The sequence below is a fragment of the Corylus avellana genome, chromosome 5, assembly GCF_965113065.1.
Source record: "Corylus avellana chromosome 5, dhCorAvel1.hap1.2, whole genome shotgun sequence".
NCBI classification, from domain to species: Eukaryota; Viridiplantae; Streptophyta; class Magnoliopsida; order Fagales; family Betulaceae; genus Corylus; species Corylus avellana.
In genome coordinates this window covers 27,756,515-27,776,498 of record NC_142494.1, presented here as the reverse complement: position 1 = coordinate 27,776,498, position 19,984 = coordinate 27,756,515, and the positions used below count along the sequence as shown (strand labels likewise).

General features: G+C 33.1%; 2 protein-coding genes across 4 annotated transcripts; both read left to right on the top strand.

Moving 5' to 3' along the window:
• The first annotated feature begins 91 nt into the window (after positions 1–91).
• Positions 92–1,742, top strand: LOC132182856 (uncharacterized). 2 transcript variants are annotated; one of them, XM_059596212.2, is made up of 2 exons: positions 92–1,116; positions 1,582–1,742. In XM_059596212.2, the coding sequence occupies exons 1-2, from the start codon at positions 131–133 to the stop codon at positions 1,607–1,609; spliced, it is 1,014 nt and encodes a 337-aa protein (XP_059452195.2). In that variant the 5' UTR covers positions 92–130; the 3' UTR covers positions 1,610–1,742. The 2 variants fall into 2 exon arrangements, with proteins under 2 accessions (XP_059452195.2, XP_059452194.2); XM_059596211.2 differs by lacking the exon at positions 1,582–1,742 and adding an exon at positions 1,303–1,387 and having other exon boundaries at positions 92–1,174.
• Positions 1,743–10,107: 8,365 nt separating this feature from the next.
• Positions 10,108–18,157, top strand: LOC132182840 (DUF1336 family protein (DUF1336)). Of its 2 annotated transcripts, none has more exons than XM_059596194.2 (10): positions 10,108–10,462; positions 12,384–12,765; positions 13,607–13,690; positions 14,140–14,583; positions 14,972–15,107; positions 15,252–15,414; positions 15,594–15,722; positions 16,723–16,917; positions 17,238–17,360; positions 17,765–18,157. In XM_059596194.2, the coding sequence occupies exons 2-10, from the start codon at positions 12,483–12,485 to the stop codon at positions 17,867–17,869; spliced, it is 1,662 nt and encodes a 553-aa protein (XP_059452177.2). In that variant the 5' UTR covers positions 10,108–10,462; positions 12,384–12,482; the 3' UTR covers positions 17,870–18,157. The 2 variants fall into 2 exon arrangements, with proteins under 2 accessions (XP_059452177.2, XP_059452178.2); XM_059596195.2 differs by lacking the exon at positions 10,108–10,462 and adding an exon at positions 10,828–10,953.
• Positions 18,158–19,984: the final 1,827 nt, after the last annotated feature.

Sequence of the window (19,984 nt, the reverse complement as noted above, 5' to 3'; positions counted from 1 at the left end):
TAGGCCATAATGAACCCGAAGAAAAGATCTCAACCTTGGCAGTTGTGTTAGTTTGTGGTGGTTGGAGGGCTAGAGGAAATTAAGAAGCCGAACATTATAGTATTTGTTGAAAATAAGGTGAGAATTATCCATGTGTCTCTGTTATATCACACTTCACTTGTGGTACAAATCCATTCACATGCCCACTAGAATGGAAGAAGCCCCATCTGCAGTTATGGAGAGAGCAGGAAAAATCATCAGGTTATCAATCTTTACCTTTCTCAAAGATTTTCAGTACTTCACCACCACACCAGTTCTTCTTATGCTACCTTTCTCTGCCTCAGTTCTCCTATCACAAGCCCTTTTCCCATCTTCTTCACCACCTTCTTCCATCATTCATGTTCACTTCAAATCCCTTTTCCATGCTGCAGGATTTCCTCCCTCTTGGCTATTTGTTTCTCTTCTCAATCTGAATCTTTCTCAAACCATTTTTAGCTATGTTCTTAGTCTCCCTTTTATACTCTCCTCCCTTATCATCGCAAAAGCATCTGTAATTCAAGCTCTAAGTGACCACAACCGCAACCACAACCACAAACCTCCTTTTTCCTCTTTTATGTCGCTTTACAAGCCTCTCCTAATAACCCACCTCTGCAATTTGATCCTCAACATGACCATCAACATGGCTGCCTTTAACACCATTAGAGCCTGTGTGTTATTTTCCAACAATACCATTTTTTTGGTGGTAATCACAACTGTTTTCTACACCATACTCGCCAACATGGTGGTTGTATGCAACTTAGCTTTGGTTGTGGCTGGGATGGGGAGCTGCAACGGCTACTTGGCCATTCATAAGGCTCTGTTGCTTAGAAGGAATACAAATTCAACGGCTCTTTTGTTGGCTCTCCCTCTCAGCTGTGGTCTAGCTGCTATTGAGGCCTTGTTCCGGTACCGGATTGTAAGAGCTTATCACCTTTATGGAAGGCCTAGTGCTTCTATGGCCTTGGAGGTCCTGCTCGTCGGTTACTTGTATTCACTCCTTACTGTTCTTGATACAATTGCTTGTTGCTTGTTTTTCAAAAGCTGTAGATCAAATTTTTGGGTTGATGAAGAAGATCAAGACAGGCACTGCCCTCCAAGGTTGACAACTTTAGAAGATCAACTTCCATGAATTGCTTCTGCAATACCAACTAAACGTGTAATTACAAATTAAATACGAGTTCTGTGAATTAAACAGATTTGCTTGAAACTTGAAAGAACACAAATCAATTAGTAAACAAGTATGCCACTATTTCCATCTTCATTTGGTGTTTTTATTTATTGTAGAGGCAGCTCTTAGTGGACTCCAAAACAAAAGATGCTTGCTTTTTCAGTGGTATCAAAGCAATTGCAAGAGCAAATTAAAGTGGCAATCCATGTAAAGATGAACATATAATGAATGAATAAAATAAAAAAGGGATAGGTTTTTTCTTTTTCTTTGGGAAAATAAAGGATTAGTTTGTTTATATGCAGTAAGTAGCTGATTTTCCTTCTTCTTTTTCTTTACTCTGGGTTGGGTTGTGCTTGCAGATTGAGATTTTCTGAAATTTTCTGGCCAAATTTCAGGAAATTTGGACAGAGGAGGAGACTCTAATCCTTAGGTGTTCGGGCATATGTTCCTCGCACCCCGAGCTGCCTGGACACCTCAAAACTCGAAGTCTCCTCTCTCATTCCCTGCCCATATTCCCTAAAATTCGGGAAGAAAATTTCAAAGCCTATTTTGTCTATGGTCTCACCTCCCATGCCAGGTTTTTCTGTTCTTTTTCTTTTGCTTGTTATCGGTGTTAGTAGGACAATGTAAAATGGGTGAATCCAGCAGCCCCCACCAGTGTATCACGGGCATCAGAGTCCAAATCAACAAGAAATTGAACTGAGTATCGGACAAGGATATCTAGTAACCTTTTACACAGCCCGCAAGATCTATCTGTCCGAATAAGTAATCGGACAATCTAAAATTTATTTGGACAAGTAAACTTTATATGGGTTCTCGAAAATTGCCAAAATCACAATCTCTGAGTATTGGCACAGGTTTAGTGCATGTAAGATCACACACTACACATCTTCTAAAATTGTAAAGAATGAGCTGATCATAGTGGAGACTTGGAGACTGAAAATTTGCTCAACCAATAAATAATGGCCCAGGTTTTGAGCAGACCAAAAAAACTTAGTTTATGGGCTTAGGAAATGGCTGACTCCAGCAAGCCTGAGTTAAAGGCTAGGCCCTAATATGGCTCTTGGCTTATGAATTTTGATAATATGTTGAAATTCACCAACTGGATTAGATTCATAAGATTTGTTTCCCATTATTGCCATTGGATGAGTAATTTAATTTGTCTGCTAATATTTACACGCCAAATAGATTAGATTGAGATGGTGTTCTACCGTTTTCTCTGTTTGTTTCAATTCAAAGTGAAGCAAAGACATGTTTGATTGATTAATTGTGGATTTCTTGATGTCCAAGAACACTTATAATGGATTTAGGGACAAATACCTTCCTACATGTGATGATGTTCCCTTCATTACTCATTAATTTCCTAGTAACTGGGACTCTGTTTTTAAGAGTGTATTGTATTTTACGTTAACTGCCTGTTTAGCCAGATCTTTGTTCGCATAGCAAATGTTAGGCGTTCGAATTTATCTCCTTAATTCAAATTTTATACATGTCAAGCTATACTTATTAAGGAAAAGTTTGAGACGACACATAAAAAATAGTACTAAAATAGTAATTAAATGATTAAGGTTACAATATTTCTATGAATTTAAGCTTGTGAAATAAGCACCTATTTTAAATATGATGCATGAATGATTGTGGTAGCAATGATCCAAACAGGCTTGGTTGAGACTTCACTTTATTTGGTGGAAGGTATGATGTTAAGTTGTAAATGATGTGCTAATTTGTAGAACTATCTTGAAGCATTATTTTCCTATAAGTTATAGAGTCAATTTAGAGCTTGTTTGGGATTGCGTTTGAGAAATAAAACTTTTAAGTCAAAAAGAACTTTTGAGCAAAAACTTCATTTTTAAGTTTTTGCTAAAAGTGCGTTTTAGTTATTTTTATGTTTTTTTTACCCTTAAAAACGTTTTTAATTTTTTTACGAAATGAGTACTTTTTATTTTTAACGAACTTTTTGAGTGTTAAAAAGACCTCTCAAACGCAATTTCAAACAGGCCCTAAGTGTACATAACTTTAGCTCCTGTCTATAGCCCCTTCTCCCCTGTTCCCTGGAAATTATTTAAAAAAAAAAAATGATGCCCATTTGTATGGAAATTGATCAAAAGGGTATACAAATAATTTGGAAACTCAAAAGTTTTTTTTTTTTTTTTTTTAATCTCAATTTTTTAAGAAACATGAAGCATCCTAGTAGCCACTTAAAAGAAAAGGTGAGCATTTGTTTAATTTCCACTCTACTAAAAAGCTTCTCAACCACATGTGCAGAAGTGCTGCTGCCTTGCATTTTTCGAACACCAAATTAACAATGACATTGAACCTGAAAACACTCTTTTATTATCTTCCGCAAACAATCAAATAATATTCAAACACAGCCCTCACGCCTTTCATAATTGAAGCTCAATCCATAAAAGATTTCATTGATTTCATTGAAATAAAAAGTAAATTAGAAAAATACTATTCAAACTCGGACATTTGCAAATATTTGATACTATAGTAAATCATCAATTATCTAAAAAAATTAATCTAAAAAAATAATTTTAATTATTTAATTAATATTGTGAAAAAAAAAGAAAAGAAAAGAACACAATATAAAACACAAGAAACATGTGCATGTGATCCTACTATATATGCTATTTAAATTTCTAGATAGATCCAATTTTCCGAGCATGCTTATTATATGTAATAATATGCCAACCGTACATTCACTTCAAGCGCGCAATAATTCCCATAGATAATGGTACATGGGTGAGGCCCACGTGTCTTAGTGTGATTTTCCATGTAAACAGATCGATTGTCCCTGCTTTCCGACTCGATTAGAGTTTCTCGTGCTATAATTTTATCCTTTATTTTAATTAAATATTTTTAAAATAGTTGATGATTTTTCAAAATTATGAGAAAATTCACCCACTTCAGCAAATTCACCAATGTAATTTTTTTTTTTTTTTGTTGGACTTAAAAATATTTTTTTGGTATTTAGCTCCTACGAAAAATAAGTAACAATGAAAAACAACCAACGACTTCTAACAACTTCCACCGATAGTTTGGTGAATTTTTGACTATTTGACAAGAAAAAGCCCAAACCCGAAAAATAAATTGCAGTTTTTTTAAAAAAAATATGAAACAATTTTATGAAAATTTTCCTAATAAACTGAAAATATTTTTGATTTGACTAATATTTTCGGTTGCATCTAATACCAAAAAAAACACTATTTTTTTTTAAAAAAAAACCATTTTTACGCCGAAACCAACGGAGTAAATCCTTAGTTGGATGCTCAATTCTTTTCAGTAAATGATTGTCACAAAAAATTTGTTTTAGCCAAGCTAAAAAATAATTAATTGATGTCCATATATTATATAAAGCTCAATGTTCAAACACATCATAATTAATGTTGTTTTGTAGGGAGACAAGAAGGAGGTACATGGGTCAGTCCCAGCATCAAAATTCTCAAACACTAAAAACATGTTCTGAAAACACAATCATAATGTATAAAATTTCCAACTGAGATTTATGGTACTTTTTTTTTTTTGGTGTTTGGCAATGAAAATGTGTGGCCTACATCTTAATGTCAAATTGTGTTTGTTTTAGAACAACTAGGTCCTAGACACTTAGGGAGGCTCAACCTGCTTCAATCAAAAAGGTGGCCATCCCTTGATGTCAAAGCATTAATTAAACTAATAAAATTATTATTATTATTAAATAAGTGATGATTTAATATAGTATTAAAGTTAAAATTATGAATTTAAAACTTGTTTTCATGATTTTTTTTTTTGATTGAATTAAAATTTTAAAATAAATAGTGATTTAACACTTAGACGACCTATCCAAAACTGTAATTTGTTTGTTAATTAAAGTATTTGTGTGTGAAAACAAAAACATATAATTCAGTACCTCGTAGGTTGTAGGTCCAGCCCCATGTCTTTGAATGCATGATAGAAACTAGTGGAATTCTATATAAAATCGTGGGAACTGTCATTTTTTTTTTTTTTTTTTTTTCAATTGTCATGATTGTAAACACTTGCCACCTTCCTTCCGAAAAGCATATTCAATATTCCCTGTGTCCCCCCACCCCATCCTTTTTACACAACAAAAGATATTTTGGATGTTTGTATTTTATTTTGTCTTTTTTTTTTTCTTTTTTTTTTTTCAAGATAAATACTTTAATAAATAATTTTTTAAAAAAACCTCCATCTTTATGTCACATCAAAATATTTTTTTAAAATAAAAAACAACATTGAAAACACATCAACAAATACACAATATTCTCTCTTTTCTTAAAATCCCTAATCCTAATGCAAACGGAATATGAATACAAAATTTTTATTAATAGGATGAATTTTTTTTTTTTTTTTTAAGTTGGCAAAAGAGTTATTTCAATGATTTTTTTTTTCCTGAGATTACAACATGGGTTAAAATAAAAGTCAAGAAAATTTACTGCCATTTTTTCTTATATGTCCGCGTTAGTCGTTTGAAGAGAAATTCGAACTAATAATTTTCGTTTTATGAGGCATAATTTTCAACTGATTAAACTACTACTATTTAAAAACAAAATTGATTGTCAATTAATATAACGTAATCATAGTAGTAAAGAGGCACCAACAAGGTTTACGGAAGATACCATAACAAAGTCTCCTCAACTTAGGGTGCGTTTGGGAGTGCGTTTTTAAAAAAAATAATCTGCGATTTTAAACCAAATCGCAACTTTAAGGTGTTTGGGATTGCGATTTTAAAAACGCAAATTTTAAAATCGCAAAAAAATATGCGATTTCTATAAGCTGATTAGAGAGTGCTTATTTGAAAAAGTGCGAATTTAAAACAAAATCACGATTTCTATTAAAAAGATATTTTGAGCAATAGTTACATTTTTTAGAACGGGAATGAAAAAAATACCAAGAATATCCACCTAAAATATATTAAAACCCTTTTTTTTTTCTTCATCCTCTCTGTCTTGTTCATCCTTATTGGTAATTTGGTCATGAAACCACAATTATTTGCTAATATTATCCAAACACTCAATTGATAAAAAAAAGTATTTTTTAGTATGTTTTACCAAACGCCTGTGCGATTTTAAAAAGTAGCGATTTTAAAAACGCAATTTTTAAAATCACACTTATTGAAATCGCACTCCCAAACGGGCCCTTAAACAAACCAAATAAAATCACAAAAAAAAAACCCAAATAAGCCCGAGGAGTTATTGAATAATTATTTTTTAAAATATTTGTGTTTGGCAAAAGAGTGAGCCGAACCGAACTCAAAAATTCAAAAAAATTTCTAAAAATCAACTCCAACATTCTTACTTTTTACATCATATCAATAATTTTTTATTACTATTTAAATTAAAAAAATAACTACAAAATAATTTTTTTTTTACTTTTTTATACAAAATATTATTATTTTTTTCTCTAACACCAATTAAATTTCACTCCTTTTTAAAGACCTTTGCCAAACACACCACAAAAGAGAATACAAAATGACATCTTATCATTCCTCATTTCGTATATTTGGTGCATCTTGATTAGCCTATGTGTCATATCATTCCAATCATCTTTTCTTTCTGGCTTAACGACGAGCACGCACATCGGTGGACAGCACCACACACCCACACTACAATTAAACAATAAATAAATAAAAAGATAAAAGAAAAGAGAGAGGCAGTAAGGTGGCCATGAAAGCAGATCAGTACGTGACAAATGAGGAGTACATAAAATGCATCAATCTTTTCGGATGTCTCAATCATCAACCACGAGGCACGAGGTACAATGAAAGAGAAGCAATACACCCACATTTGTACGCTTCCCATTCAACCACAAAATAATTTATCTATTTCTTCTATATAATTACAACAAGGAACCTTATCATGAATATACATGATGATTATCCACTTACTTAACACACAATTTTCCCTGTGTTTAAATCTGCTGGGAATGTTTACTAATTCCTTTGGTGCCTCTTTCTACTGTTACATGAACCTGATTGATATTGACATCAACGCACGCCCATTATAGTCCCTCTAGCAGACTAGCACCACTTTATAGCCCTTGATTAGGCCTTCATTTTGTCTCAAATTAGGTGTTTAACTTGATCATTAAGTACAAACTTTAGGGGGAATAAAAACAGACCAAATGTGCAGCTGTAATCTGCTCTTGTTGGGTCATGCTTTTTATTACAATGCATGTGCAAGGTCGTCTTGCCCATCCCATCCATCAATTCTCATCAGAATAATTAATGACCAAATGAATGAATGCATGCATCCAAAATAAATAAATAACTTCAGCATTTTTACTAGTGGCCAAATCACAAAATCTCCACTTCTAATGGTTTTGAATGGCCTACACAAGATCCATATGAGTAGTAACATGCTGAATAATATCTTAGGATAATCCAAAAACCTACCTAGACACGTGAACTCTTGATTAAGTAGGTAAATTTATCGAGTCTCTCATAATTGTAAGACAAATGATTACAAACTTGGGTATGTTTGGCAAATCACTCTCTCGTTATTTTCACGTCTCTAAACAATTTGTCAACCTATTTTTCAAAATTACTATTAAACAATTTTCTTCAATTTTCTTTTATAAAAAATTTAAATTTAATTTTTTTTATTACTATTTAAATAAAAAATTCATGACAAAACTACACATGGTTCTGGATTTTTCTATGTTTTTTTTTTTTTGGTTCGACATACTTGATAATGTCATAATGCGTTGTTGTATTGTACCACCCGCAAAGGGTGCATGCACGTGCACCATTATGACTACCTTAAAAAATTGCATCTTTTTTACTTTTTTACTTTTTACCTTTGTTTGAATTACGAGTTGGGTTGGGTGGGTGGAGGATATTCAATAGCCTGCCCGCCACCGACTCGTTTTTAACCCACATGCGGTCTACAGTGGCGGCTTCAATAAAAGTGAAGGCATAAGACAAAAAGTTAATATATATGAGAGTTTTAATAATTATAAAATATTAATATAATAAATTTTTATATTAATTATTTAAAACCACCTTTACTTATTTTTAAATCAATTTTAAGAAATTTCTACACTTACGGCTTCTATTTGGCCATTTTCCCATTGATTTGATTCATATCTTGGTTTATCTTAAACAAACATTTACTCCATTAAAATGAAGAAATTTTAGGAATTTATTTGTGTTTTACTAAAAATAATATGACTATTAAAATTATCATTAGATTTGTGATTGATCATTATTGAATTTTGATCAAAGGGTAATTTTAATAGCCACATTATTCTTAGTGGGACACAAGTAGACCACCTATAATTACCCATTGAAATCAGGTACAATGCAATGCAATACAGTATATGGAGAGAAAAATGGAAATTTATAAAGATTAAATAGAGGAGTTTGTAAGTGAATAAAATATTTTAGAAAATTTCCATCTTCTAGCATTCGTTTATCTACTTTTCTCATTTGATTTTAAACGTTGGACGCAATCTTCGATCATCTCCAGTTAGTTATATTTGAGGGTTATGTTTGTCATTTCCCAATTTTAATAAAAATAAAGATATTATTAAATAAAATACAATCTTAAACGGGTAGATATTATTTTTTTGGCCTTGTGAAATGAATTTTTATTTTTATTTGATTCCCTTATTTACTGATATCAATTTTTTAAGCCTTATTTATTTCAGAATGTTAGAGAATCAATTGATATTAATGCATTTTTGAAATTAAGTAGGGGCCTTAATTTAAGCACATATATATTGACTGTGTTTAATTTTTATTTTATTTTATTATTTATTTATTTTTAATGGAAACGGCAATTAGATGTTCAAATTTTTATTTTTTATTTTTTATTTTTATGGAAATTGTTTTATTAGAATTCATTAATTGGGGGCTTATTAAATTGAAACTTTTTTAAAATTACTTATTTACCATGATTAGAGGCTTAATTAAGGAATATGGAGGGTAATAAGTGTTTTAATGTTTTTTTTATGAAATTTTTTCAATTAATATTTTTTAATTGGGGGCTTATTAAATGTGAAAAAAATGATAGGGATCAATAAATTTTTCATATTTAGCCTATATTCCCTTACAATCAACATTGAATTTGTAGACTTATGTAAATCTTAAGTTAATGGTAGACCCCACAAATTCAATGATTATAAGAGAATATGAGTCAAATATAGAAAACTTATTGACTTTTAACATTTCTCAATTGGAAATTCTAGGCAACTGCCTAGCTCACCTAGTGATTAGGCCAACCCTGAATACAATGCAATACGAGCAATTAATGAGAAAAACTGTTTTTTTTTTTTAAAAAAAAAAGTTTAATTGACTTATTTATACGAACAAATATATATTTATAGTTGGGACTGTTTGAACACTTGCCATAAACATAGGCTCTCTTCTCTAATCAATAAACCGTCTTTATTGCATCCCGTCCCGTCTAAATCCCATGTACCTTACACATGCACTAATAAAATCAAATTCCAATAAAAAAATTTTGAAGTTTTTTTATTTAAAAATTACTCCAAAATACAAAGGACAGACATTTCCTTTAAATTCAGTCTAAAAAAAAATATCATTCAACCCATATAAAATAGTACAAAGTGTCTATAAACATTTAAAATGCACATTAAATTTTTAATCTCATTAATAACAGTTTACTAATTTAGATTAAATTTAATATATTTTTTAAATATTTGTTAACATTCAGTACTATTTTATATAGGTTGAATAATATTTCCTTTAAATCAATATAGAATAAATTCTGTCCAAATACAAATTGATCCTTATTTTTAATTGTTTTATTTATATTTTCTGCCCATTCATTTTGTTTTTTTTTTTTTTTAATCAAAATTAGATCCAACCAACACAAGTTACAACACACACGAACAAACTGTGAACAAAACATGGATCAATCAGTCGTACGAATCTTAAACGTTAAAACAGCGGCAGCAACAACCGGAATCTCTCTCTCTCTCTCTCTCTCCTTTGTTTGCGGCAGCGAAATCTCGGAGCAGAAAGCTAAAAGCGAAGAAGATGAAACCCACCATGACCTGTTGCCAAAACGCATTTTATTGTAATTATATTACGTGTTAAAATATCTGGTCCTAATCCTCTTCATTATCTTCTTCTTCTCCTTCTTCTTCGATTCGAGCAAGTAAAGGAGGAGGAGAAGCTTGTTCTCTCATCGCTCCTGGAGTTTGGATCCCACATAATCTATCTGCAATTGGCTTCTGTTGGTGGTGGTGCTGCTTGTAGCACAGAGAGAGAGGGTGAGCCTCGCCTCTTCTTTGAGATCCGTCCCGCGTTGGGTATGCCTTTTCTTTCTCTCTTGATGGTTAATGATCATTATCTTGTTTAATTTCTATATATATATTTTTTGTGGGTATTGTTGCTTTCCCAGAATTCCGTGTTTCTTATTGCAATGCAGATTGCAGATCCTGAAAAAACAATATTTTACTGACTCATTTTTTATTTGAATTTTAATATACTTTTCTTTGCTTTTCTCTTTTTAAGAATACCTTTTGTTTTCAATAGTTTCGTTGTCACATTGTCATATTAATATTCTCTCTTTCGTGCTCTTGATGTTGACAAACTTCCGGTCTTTTTAAATTTATTTATGTTTAATCTTCTTTTAACCATAATTGATGTGGACCCTTCGCCGCATTTTCTCTTGAGCTCTCCACCTTTCTTTCTTTCTCCATAAACACGAGCTTCTATTTAAACTAAAACAGAGAACCTCTCCCTCTCTCTCTCTCATACAGTTTGGAATATTTGAAGAGAATTGCTGAATGTTTTCTGGGTATGAAATTCTGCATTTTGTACTTTTACTTTTCTGCTTGACATTTCATTCTCTCTGCCTCTCTCTTTGCTCTTTTTTTTTTTTTTTTTTTGGTTAAAATCACAACAGAGTTACAGAGATGTTGAAGTTTGTGTTATATTGCTTAGCAGGGATTGTCAGATATGTTTTGTTTTAGCTTTACATTGTAAATCTAAATTTTGATTGATTTTCATCTTTTTAAGTAATATGATTTTGCTCCCTTTATGTACGTTAGTCTCTCTCTCTCTCTCTCTCTCTCTTCCTTTCTTAATAGTAAGTGGACAATGCTAGAGTCAAAATTACTTAGTAGGATCCAAATTTATTTAAGTTAATTGATAGAATTAATCTCCTGTTGAGGCTTTCATTTGTTTCAGTTCTTCCCTGAATCTTCATTCACGCAATTTTCTTTTTGTCTCAGAGTTTCAATAATTTAATCACCATGATTAATAAAATGATACTATCATGAGACCCTCATACATATTTACTTAAGGTTCTTAATTGGAGTGGACTTTGTTTCTTCGCCGTATTACTGAGGGTTCAAAAAGCCAAGAATTTTAGTTTTAACTGTGTTTCCTAGGAGGGATTTGTCTTCTTATCTGGTGGAGCAGCATGAACTAATTATGTGGTATTAATGTGGTGTTTGCATTTTCAAAGAAAGCTTTATTCTTTCTCTTTTCTCTTTTGCAGCAGAGCGAAAGTGAGGTTCATCTTCTTCTTTTTTTTTGATAAACCACGCATTCTTCTTGAGCTAAATAAATATCAAGCACCCAAATGTTAGTATTGGCTTTACACGAGAACTAACATGTTGCTTTAGATAGAGAATGGCTTTGTTGGCAATTAGGATTTCGTTGAGTTTTCTTCAGGTTTCTAATCATGTTTTTCTGTTTTCTGTTTCCTCGTGTTTTTTTTTTTTTTTTTTGCAAAGTTAGTAAGGATTAATGGGTTTTCCTTTCAGATAGAAACATCTATTGTTCCTGACATGTCTAGGATACTTTCATTTGATGATTCCTCTGTTAAACACCAATTAGATGGATGTTACATCCAAATTTTAACCTGTTGGTTGATACCATGTATTTTGGGCCATTCAGTGACTTTGGGAACTTGGTTTGAGCAGGTGTTGCAAAGGGATATTTTTAATTCTAGTGGGGTACAAGGTTTGTTGAAGTCTAGTAGTGTTATATTTCAAGTCTCATCTTGCCCTTGAGAAATATAATTTCAGATAGTCCCTTTATTTTCATTTATCACTAAATCAAATTATGCCCTAGACTTTTTGTTTATTTAAAAGTGGTAACAGTTGATTGTCGAGCTATTGTCCTTAATGGAATTTGTCAATGAAAACTGTCTTGCTTGAACTTTTTTTTTTTAAAAAAAAAAAATTGATTTACTATATTGTAGATACTTCATTTTTGCAGGTCATATCAGGCTTCTTGCAAGTCCTTTCTGTGAGGTAGGAGATCCGTATGAGGAGAATACTTTTTTGTGATTGGGAGTTCTATATTTGAAAAATTAAAATGGGTGCTTGTGTATCAACACCCTCTAAAACAATTAAATCGCGGAAGAGACATCATCACCGGTTCAAAAATTGCCGTGGAAAGATTTCCAATTCAGTCTCTGATGGCACCAACAAAAGGAATAGTGATGCAGGAAATGACATAACAGATTATGCTGTTAGTGAGTTTGTTCACATGGACTTTGAGAAGGGTGAAACAACTACTTGCAGAAGATCTGAAGTTTCTAATTCGACATTCCATCTCACCCAGCTGCAATGGCGCCACAGTCAATATGATGAGAAATGTATATCCTTCTCTTCTTTTTCCAAAGAATGTGCAAAGTAATACCTAATTAGATATCTCAATCAGTGACTGCATATTGGATGCTCATGAGTAAGATGTAATGAAATATAGATTTGTGTGATGTATGTATCTTTATGTCTGTATGTATATACACAAATTAAAGCTCCATCCGAATAAGACTATGAGTTATTGCTCCTTTTATTTATCACAAAAAAAAAGGAGCAATAACTCATATCTTGTCCTATCAACATTCGGGAGTATCATGTTTTCATCTTACTATTATTTTATGTATGCACCTTGTCTAATTCCAATTTTGATTGCCCAGAGTATGTGGTTGTGAATAAAACATACTTACAATGTATATGGCACAATATATGAAACTATTTTTCTAATCGTCATCATTTTGTTTTCATGGTGGATTCTGAGTTTGTGGCATTAGAATTTGCATAGGTTATTGGTTTAGTGTCCTTATCTTGGAAAGTAGGTCAATATTTATAATGCACTTTAGACTGTATTCTTATATTCACATGCCTTGTAGATTCTATGAACCTAAAATTATGAATGCTTTTTTGATTCGTTTTGAGTGTTGTAATTTGTTATCATGTACGTTAGCCCTGTGTTGATTCCAAAGATTTATGCTTGTTGTGGTATATATACATATGCATCCTGTTATCTATTTTCCTTGTGATGGCTTTTTTTTTTTTTTTTTTTTTTTTTTTTTTTTTTTCCCGTGGATGTTAAATGTTTTAATGGCATTGATTTTCAATTTCTGTTGTTGTACAGATATATAAAACAGTTCGTATGAGGACTTTGTATGACTTTATAAGTTCTTGTGTTTGCAGTAATTTGCCAAGAGGATACTTGGTTTGACTCGGTCAGTATTCTGGAGTCTGATTCAGACGACGACTTCAGTAGTGTACATGGAGGCAAGGAATATTAATCTCTTCTCAATTATGTCTGCAGAATGAAATCTATCTTCTCTTCAGAATAAACCTAGTGTGCTACTGAGATGGCAGATAGCATGATATGGGACAGATCTTTTTGTAATTTTGTGAGTTTATAGCCACTAGATATGCTGAGCTTGCACATTGGTGATCTTTGGGCCCATGTGTTCTGCATCAACTGAATTGTCCGAATCCTGGGCCAATAATTATCTACTTGTGATCACCTAGATTTTTCATCTTTGTACAATAAATAAGATATTTTTGACAAATTTATCAAAATTTTGATTGGCCACTTTGATCATGCTACAAAACTGACTAATCATTTCACTGCCTAGTTATATGAGTGTTATTTCTTATGGAATACATGGAGTATTTGACTGTCTGTGAGTTGACTAATTTATTTTATTTTCTTCTCTTTTTTAAATCTGCAGATGGGTTTCCGTTGGTAGGCAATGCAATTGGGAACATCTCAAGTGGCCAAGTGCTACAGTATGAAAGATCAGCATGCTTTATGGATAGCAGGCGTAAGTATGAAGAATACCATGAAAGCTATCTGAAAATTGATGGAGGTAATTCTGAGAAATTTGGTACCCAGGGTTATGAGCTTTCTTGCTTAGGGAAGGCCGATGAAGTTTGTAGCCGGAGGGCGAAGATGTTAGATCATTCTTATGGAAGCTTTAAAGGTCCAAAGGAGGATAGGCGTGATTCCCATGAGAAAATTCAAGGGTTACGTCGGCTGGTTCCTTCTGTAAGTTTCAATGACAAGATTTTAAACCCATCGATTGCGGGTCCACAGTCTCAGAGAAAGCACTCAGCAGTTTTCAGGCTTTCTTTCAAGAGGAAATCCTGTGATGGAGAAGAAACCGCTGAACGCTGTAGGTGTTTAAATAATTCTATTTCTGTTATCTAAATGGAAAATTAAGAAATAGTGAATAACATAAAATCTACTGTTACTAAGGCCCAACCATGTAATTACGGACAAGGTCATTTGGCTAAAGAAAATGAGTGAGATGATAAGTTATTGTGTGATCCTCAGCTATTCTGGTTAAAGGTTTAGCTGCTTAAGATATATAATATTATTTTTCTTGGTTTGCATATTTCTTTTCTTTTAATTACAATACTGAAGTTAATTCAAATTTTATAATTTCATCGATGCTATAAATGGGTAATTTGTTGTCACCGTTTGATTTATACTTGCTCTCAAAGTTTTGCATGACATTAGATTTTGATAGAATATTAAGCAAAATGACCATATATATGCAGGTCAATCAAAAAGATACGTGTATCGTCCCAGAGCAGGACATACAATTCCACCTTGTACGGGAGAGAAGCCGACCCCAGGATGTTGGTCTGAGATTCCACCCTCTACCTTTAAACTCCGGAGTGACAGCTATTTCAAGTATGTTGTTGTCTTTCTCTAACCAACCTTAACTGTATTTGGAGACGTGCAACAAGTAGTTATTTTTGCGCTTGTGAGCAGGCGATTGTATGTGTCTGTTTCTATTAGTAATGATATATTTGTCTGAGATCATCTACCATGCAGAGATAAGCGAAAGTCACCCGCTCCTAATTACAGTCCATATACTCCAATTGGTGTTGATTTATTTGTCTGCCCAAAAAAGATAGACCACATTGCCCAATACCTTGAGCTTCCCAATGTGAAAGCAGACAGCAAAGCGCAATCACTTCTCATTGTAAATATCCAGGTACTTCTTTTTCTCTCTAAAACTTAGTTACTTTGATATTTCTTTGTTTTTTTTCAATTTTGATGATGAGTTGCTAGGCTGAAATACCAATCTGCAACTACTTCAATTTAAACAGTGAATGGTCTCCTGAACAGTTTCTCATGCTGTATCTTGTTCTCTTGTCATGCACCTTGTGGCAGATGCCTACTTATCCTGCTGCAATGTTCCTTGGTGATAGTGATGGGGAAGGGATGAGTCTTGTACTATACTTTAAAGTTTCTGAAAGTTTTGACAAAGACACATCTCCCCAATTTCAGGACAGCATCAAGGTAATCTTCCTTTTGAATTGTCATTTTCCATATGGACCAGTACTTCGTTTCATTTAATTCTATTTTATTGTGCTCATTGTGCTTTTTGATACTTGTTGCAAAGGGCTGAAGAAGCTAATCCTTTAGTTTGTGTTTTTTCATCTCATCTAATTAATGGCTATAAGGTTCAATTAATTTTCAGTGAGTTCTGTTGTCCATATTACCTCTGGATTGACATGTAAAACACTACAGTCCTTTCTGTTGTGCTTTGCACATTACCTCCAACCCCATACACTTGATTGGCCACTTTCCTTCATAGGGCCGTCTATTTTTCTACTATGGATATACATCCTGATAATTAATGGGACATCTTACCAAAATATTTTCCTGCATTTGATCTTCAAAATGATTGCCTTTTGTTCTATGGCACATGTTGATCTTGGGAACTATTATATAATATTACAGTTCAAAGTTCAGATGCTAAATACCATTCATTTTGGAGTAATGAAGATTTTTCCACTTTCTAATGGCTCATGTTGTGAATAGAAAGGGGTTGCACCTCCTTATCTTCTTGTGCTTACAGATATTTCTTACATTTTTGTTGTTTTGAGTAGCCTCTTGAAACTATTTTGCGATTTTAAATTATAACAAGCTGATGTTAGAGATTTACTTGACTCACTGTCTGGGTTGAACAAATTAAAGTAGACAGCACTTCTTAATAGGCTGCTCTCTCTAAGTCTTTATCAGTTTGAGGGCTTGCACTTCTCTACATATAGGAAATCATCAGAATGCTTGTGTTTGTTGCTATTCTTCTTATTTGAAAAGTAACTGAGATATTGCAAAATAATATGTGGGTAACCTCTACTACCGAAAATATTTTGGTAAACAACTTGATGGCATTATGCCTTCATAACTTTTCCAAGTAATATTATATGGGCTTTTGTTACCAAATGTAGTCTTTCACTCTTGTGGTTTTGTTGGTACAACAATTCAGTTAAAAGGTTTCTCTTTATGTTAACAGAAGATGGTTGATGATGAGATGGAGAAGGTTAAAGGATTTGCAAAAGAATCCACTGTTCCTTTTAGAGAACGGCTAAAAATCATGGCTGGAGTGGTTAATCCTGAGGATCTTCACTTGAGTTCTGCTGAAAGGAAGCTTGTAAATGCTTATAATGAAAAACCAGTCCTTTCACGCCCTCAGCACAACTTTTTTAGGGTAATGTATAAATTTCTTGTTTTTACTTTGACTTTCCCAGTGCTAATTTTCATTTTATAAAAATGAACTTCACAACAACTTTGTTTTAGTTTTGCCATAATGGTCTAATTCCTGACCAAGGTGGGTCCACAAATTTAGGAGGCAAGAGAATTAGGAATATGGGATTTTTGTTTTGTCTTATTGACCATCTATAATGACTGTTCCTACATATAAAATCATTTGTTCCTTCAGCTAATGGTGCTAGAATTCTTGTTACTCAACTTTATATTTCCCGTCGAATAGGACTGGTTCTGACTTCAGCTACTCCGGCTCTGATGCAGGGTCCTAACTACTTTGAAATTGATCTGGATATTCATCGGTTCGGCTACATATCGAGGAAGGGACTTGAAGCATTCCGAGATCGTATGAAACATGGAACACTTGATTTGGGTTTAACAATCCAGGTAACTCACTAATCTGGTTACGCAGACCAATGTCGGGAATTCTGGGTTAATGTTGTTTGGTCTCCCTTCAAAGAAAAAGAACTTGGATTCATGATTTGATGACAGACAACTTTATGTCAGAACTCTTGAGTTCACTTTAGTTGCTTAAGAGGCTTTGGCAGATTCTTATTTATTATAGTTTATGTGGTTGTATTTGTGCATATGCACATACATCATAGAATCTCAACTTTTGCTTTACACATGTGGTTGGCTGCCATGCACAGTCATGTGGAATTATTATGAGTTGATGATAGTCTCTGGTACTTCATCTGCTTTACAAGGCTCAACATGATTGTGCTTGCAGATATTTTCTCAACCTTTGAACTCATTCTAAAACTAACCCCTCTTCACATTACATTTAACAGGCGCAAAAACCAGAAGAACTGCCAGAGCAAGTGCTGTGCTGTTTGAGACTGAACAAGATTGATTTTGTCGATCATGGTCAAATACCAACACTAGTGACCCAATGATTGTTAGGGATGGTGAGATGCTGGGTTTGGCATAAAATATAGATATGGACACCAAATGTAATTGGGGTTCAAATTGTCCACATTGTACACAATCAACCCCCTGTTTTTCTCGCAGAAAGAAAAGAAAATCCAAAATAATATAAAGTGTCACTTATTTTGAATCAATAATCATGATAATATCAATAATACAAGTATATATAAATCTTAAATATGCTCTTACGATGACTCTGAGGGTTAGCTTGTATTGAAACAAAGGGTTTTGACATTGCATTGCATCACATGCATATGCCCCCCCTGAAATGACACATCTTCGCTCTTTTATCAAGGTGAAAAGATGTAGGGACTCCAAATATGGCTTGGTAATCTCATTACTTGCTCTTGTGTTTACACTGACAAATTTCAACATTAAAAGCGTAGCAATAATTCGATTATCTCGGCATCGTGGAAACAAACATTTTGATTATTGAATGTTATTTGAAGAACCCATTGAAGGAATTTTATTTTATTTTATTATGGACGGTATTTGAAATCATCAATCATATTAATTTAACCAAATATGGAAAATAAATAAATAAATAAATAAAGGCACCACCAAGATAAAAATATTATACATTAACTACATAATTTGAGTTAGAAATATCATTGCAATTCCAAACAATCGCTTGAATCGATTTGTGGAGATGTCGTTGGAAGAGCAGGTAGGTGATGGTTTGTCCGATAGTATAAGGATCCAAACAAGCGCTTGAATCGATTTGTGGAGATGTCATTGGAGGTAGGTGATGGTTTGTCTGATAGTATAAGGATAGACTTCTTACAAAGAGCTTTATTCAATGTGTGGTGGTGAATATGACTTTCTTTATGGTTGCTAAGCTTACTACTGTGGGACTCCTTTTTCATCTTGAGGCAACAAACAAATATTACTTACATCAACTTGATTTAACAACACGTACTTACATGGTGATTTGGATGAGGAGGTTTACAACTAAGGGAGAGTCTCATGTTTGCAAACTCAAAAAATCTATATATGATTTGAAACAAGATTCCCAAACACGAAGATGCAGGATTCATTCTTCGACATACACCCCAGTTCATCCCATCATAAATCATTCTAATTTTGTGAGAACACCCAAATGTTATATTGGGCACGACGACCGTAAACTCACAATTTTAAGCAAGTGGTGGACTTTGAAGGCTTAAAAATTGGACGAAATGTATGGTTTGCAAGGGAAACACCAGAACCAAATAATACTACTACCCATATCAACTATAGAAAGTTGTTGAATAGGTAGCTGACCGATTGAGAATTCTGCAAGTAATGAAATTCCATAAGGTACTGGAAGGGATCGTGCATGTATCATCGGTGTCTAAAGTTCCTATTTTCTTTCCCTGCATGATGGCAATTAAAAAGCCATAGGTGAAGGTTTTGTGATGGGACTGGTGATAGGGTGGAGGTGGCATTGGGCAAGAAGATAAAGGCTGTGAAAGGTTATAAGAAAAGAAGACACTGTTAATCATGATATTAATATAGGGAACTAGTAATATACATATACTACATAGGAATGACTATCACAAAATCTTCATGTTGATAATAATTCAAGTACAAAGCACATGCTGCACTAACTAACTGGTAGGTGTTAGGTGTTTCAGCACAAAATCTTCATGTGAAAAAAAAATGATTGATCAGAATTCACGTGACAAGCACTTAAAGAAGCTGATTGGTTTTAGCTAAAAAAAAAAAAAGCCTCAAGGCTCTCAAGCCCTATCTATCCTCTTCTTCCAAAGTAACCTTGATAAAAATCTATTTGAAGTTTAAGAGAGAGTGGATTATCAATGTGTCTATGACCCCTTACTAGAAGTTATCGGTTTAATTCTTATTCCACTCTCAAACCATTGATTGTTCTGGTGAATTACATATAGGCTAAGGGGGAATTGAGATCCACTGCAATTATCTGTCCGAATTGCTAGTAATTTGAGTGGGTAATGTGTGAGACTTTATACATACTTATTCGTCTAAATAAATTTTGGGCTACTGAGCATCTAACCATATTTTTATTTTACCATTATCTCATTTTGTTAACGTGGTAATGCCAATCAGACTTTATTTATTTATTATTT

Excerpts from the sequence above, each read along its gene's own strand:
- LOC132182856 (XM_059596211.2), top strand. The coding sequence starts at position 131 with ATGTGTCTCTGTTATATCACACTTCACTTGTGGTACAAATCCATTCAC.
- LOC132182840 (XM_059596194.2), top strand. The coding sequence starts at position 12,483 with ATGGGTGCTTGTGTATCAACACCCTCTAAAACAATTAAATCGCGGAAG. Across the intron at positions 12,766-13,606 it reads CAGTCAATATGATGAGAAAT|TAATTTGCCAAGAGGATACT; the intron begins GTATATCCTTCT and ends TTGTGTTTGCAG. Across the intron at positions 15,108-15,251 it reads CGGAGTGACAGCTATTTCAA|AGATAAGCGAAAGTCACCCG; the intron begins GTATGTTGTTGT and ends TCTACCATGCAG.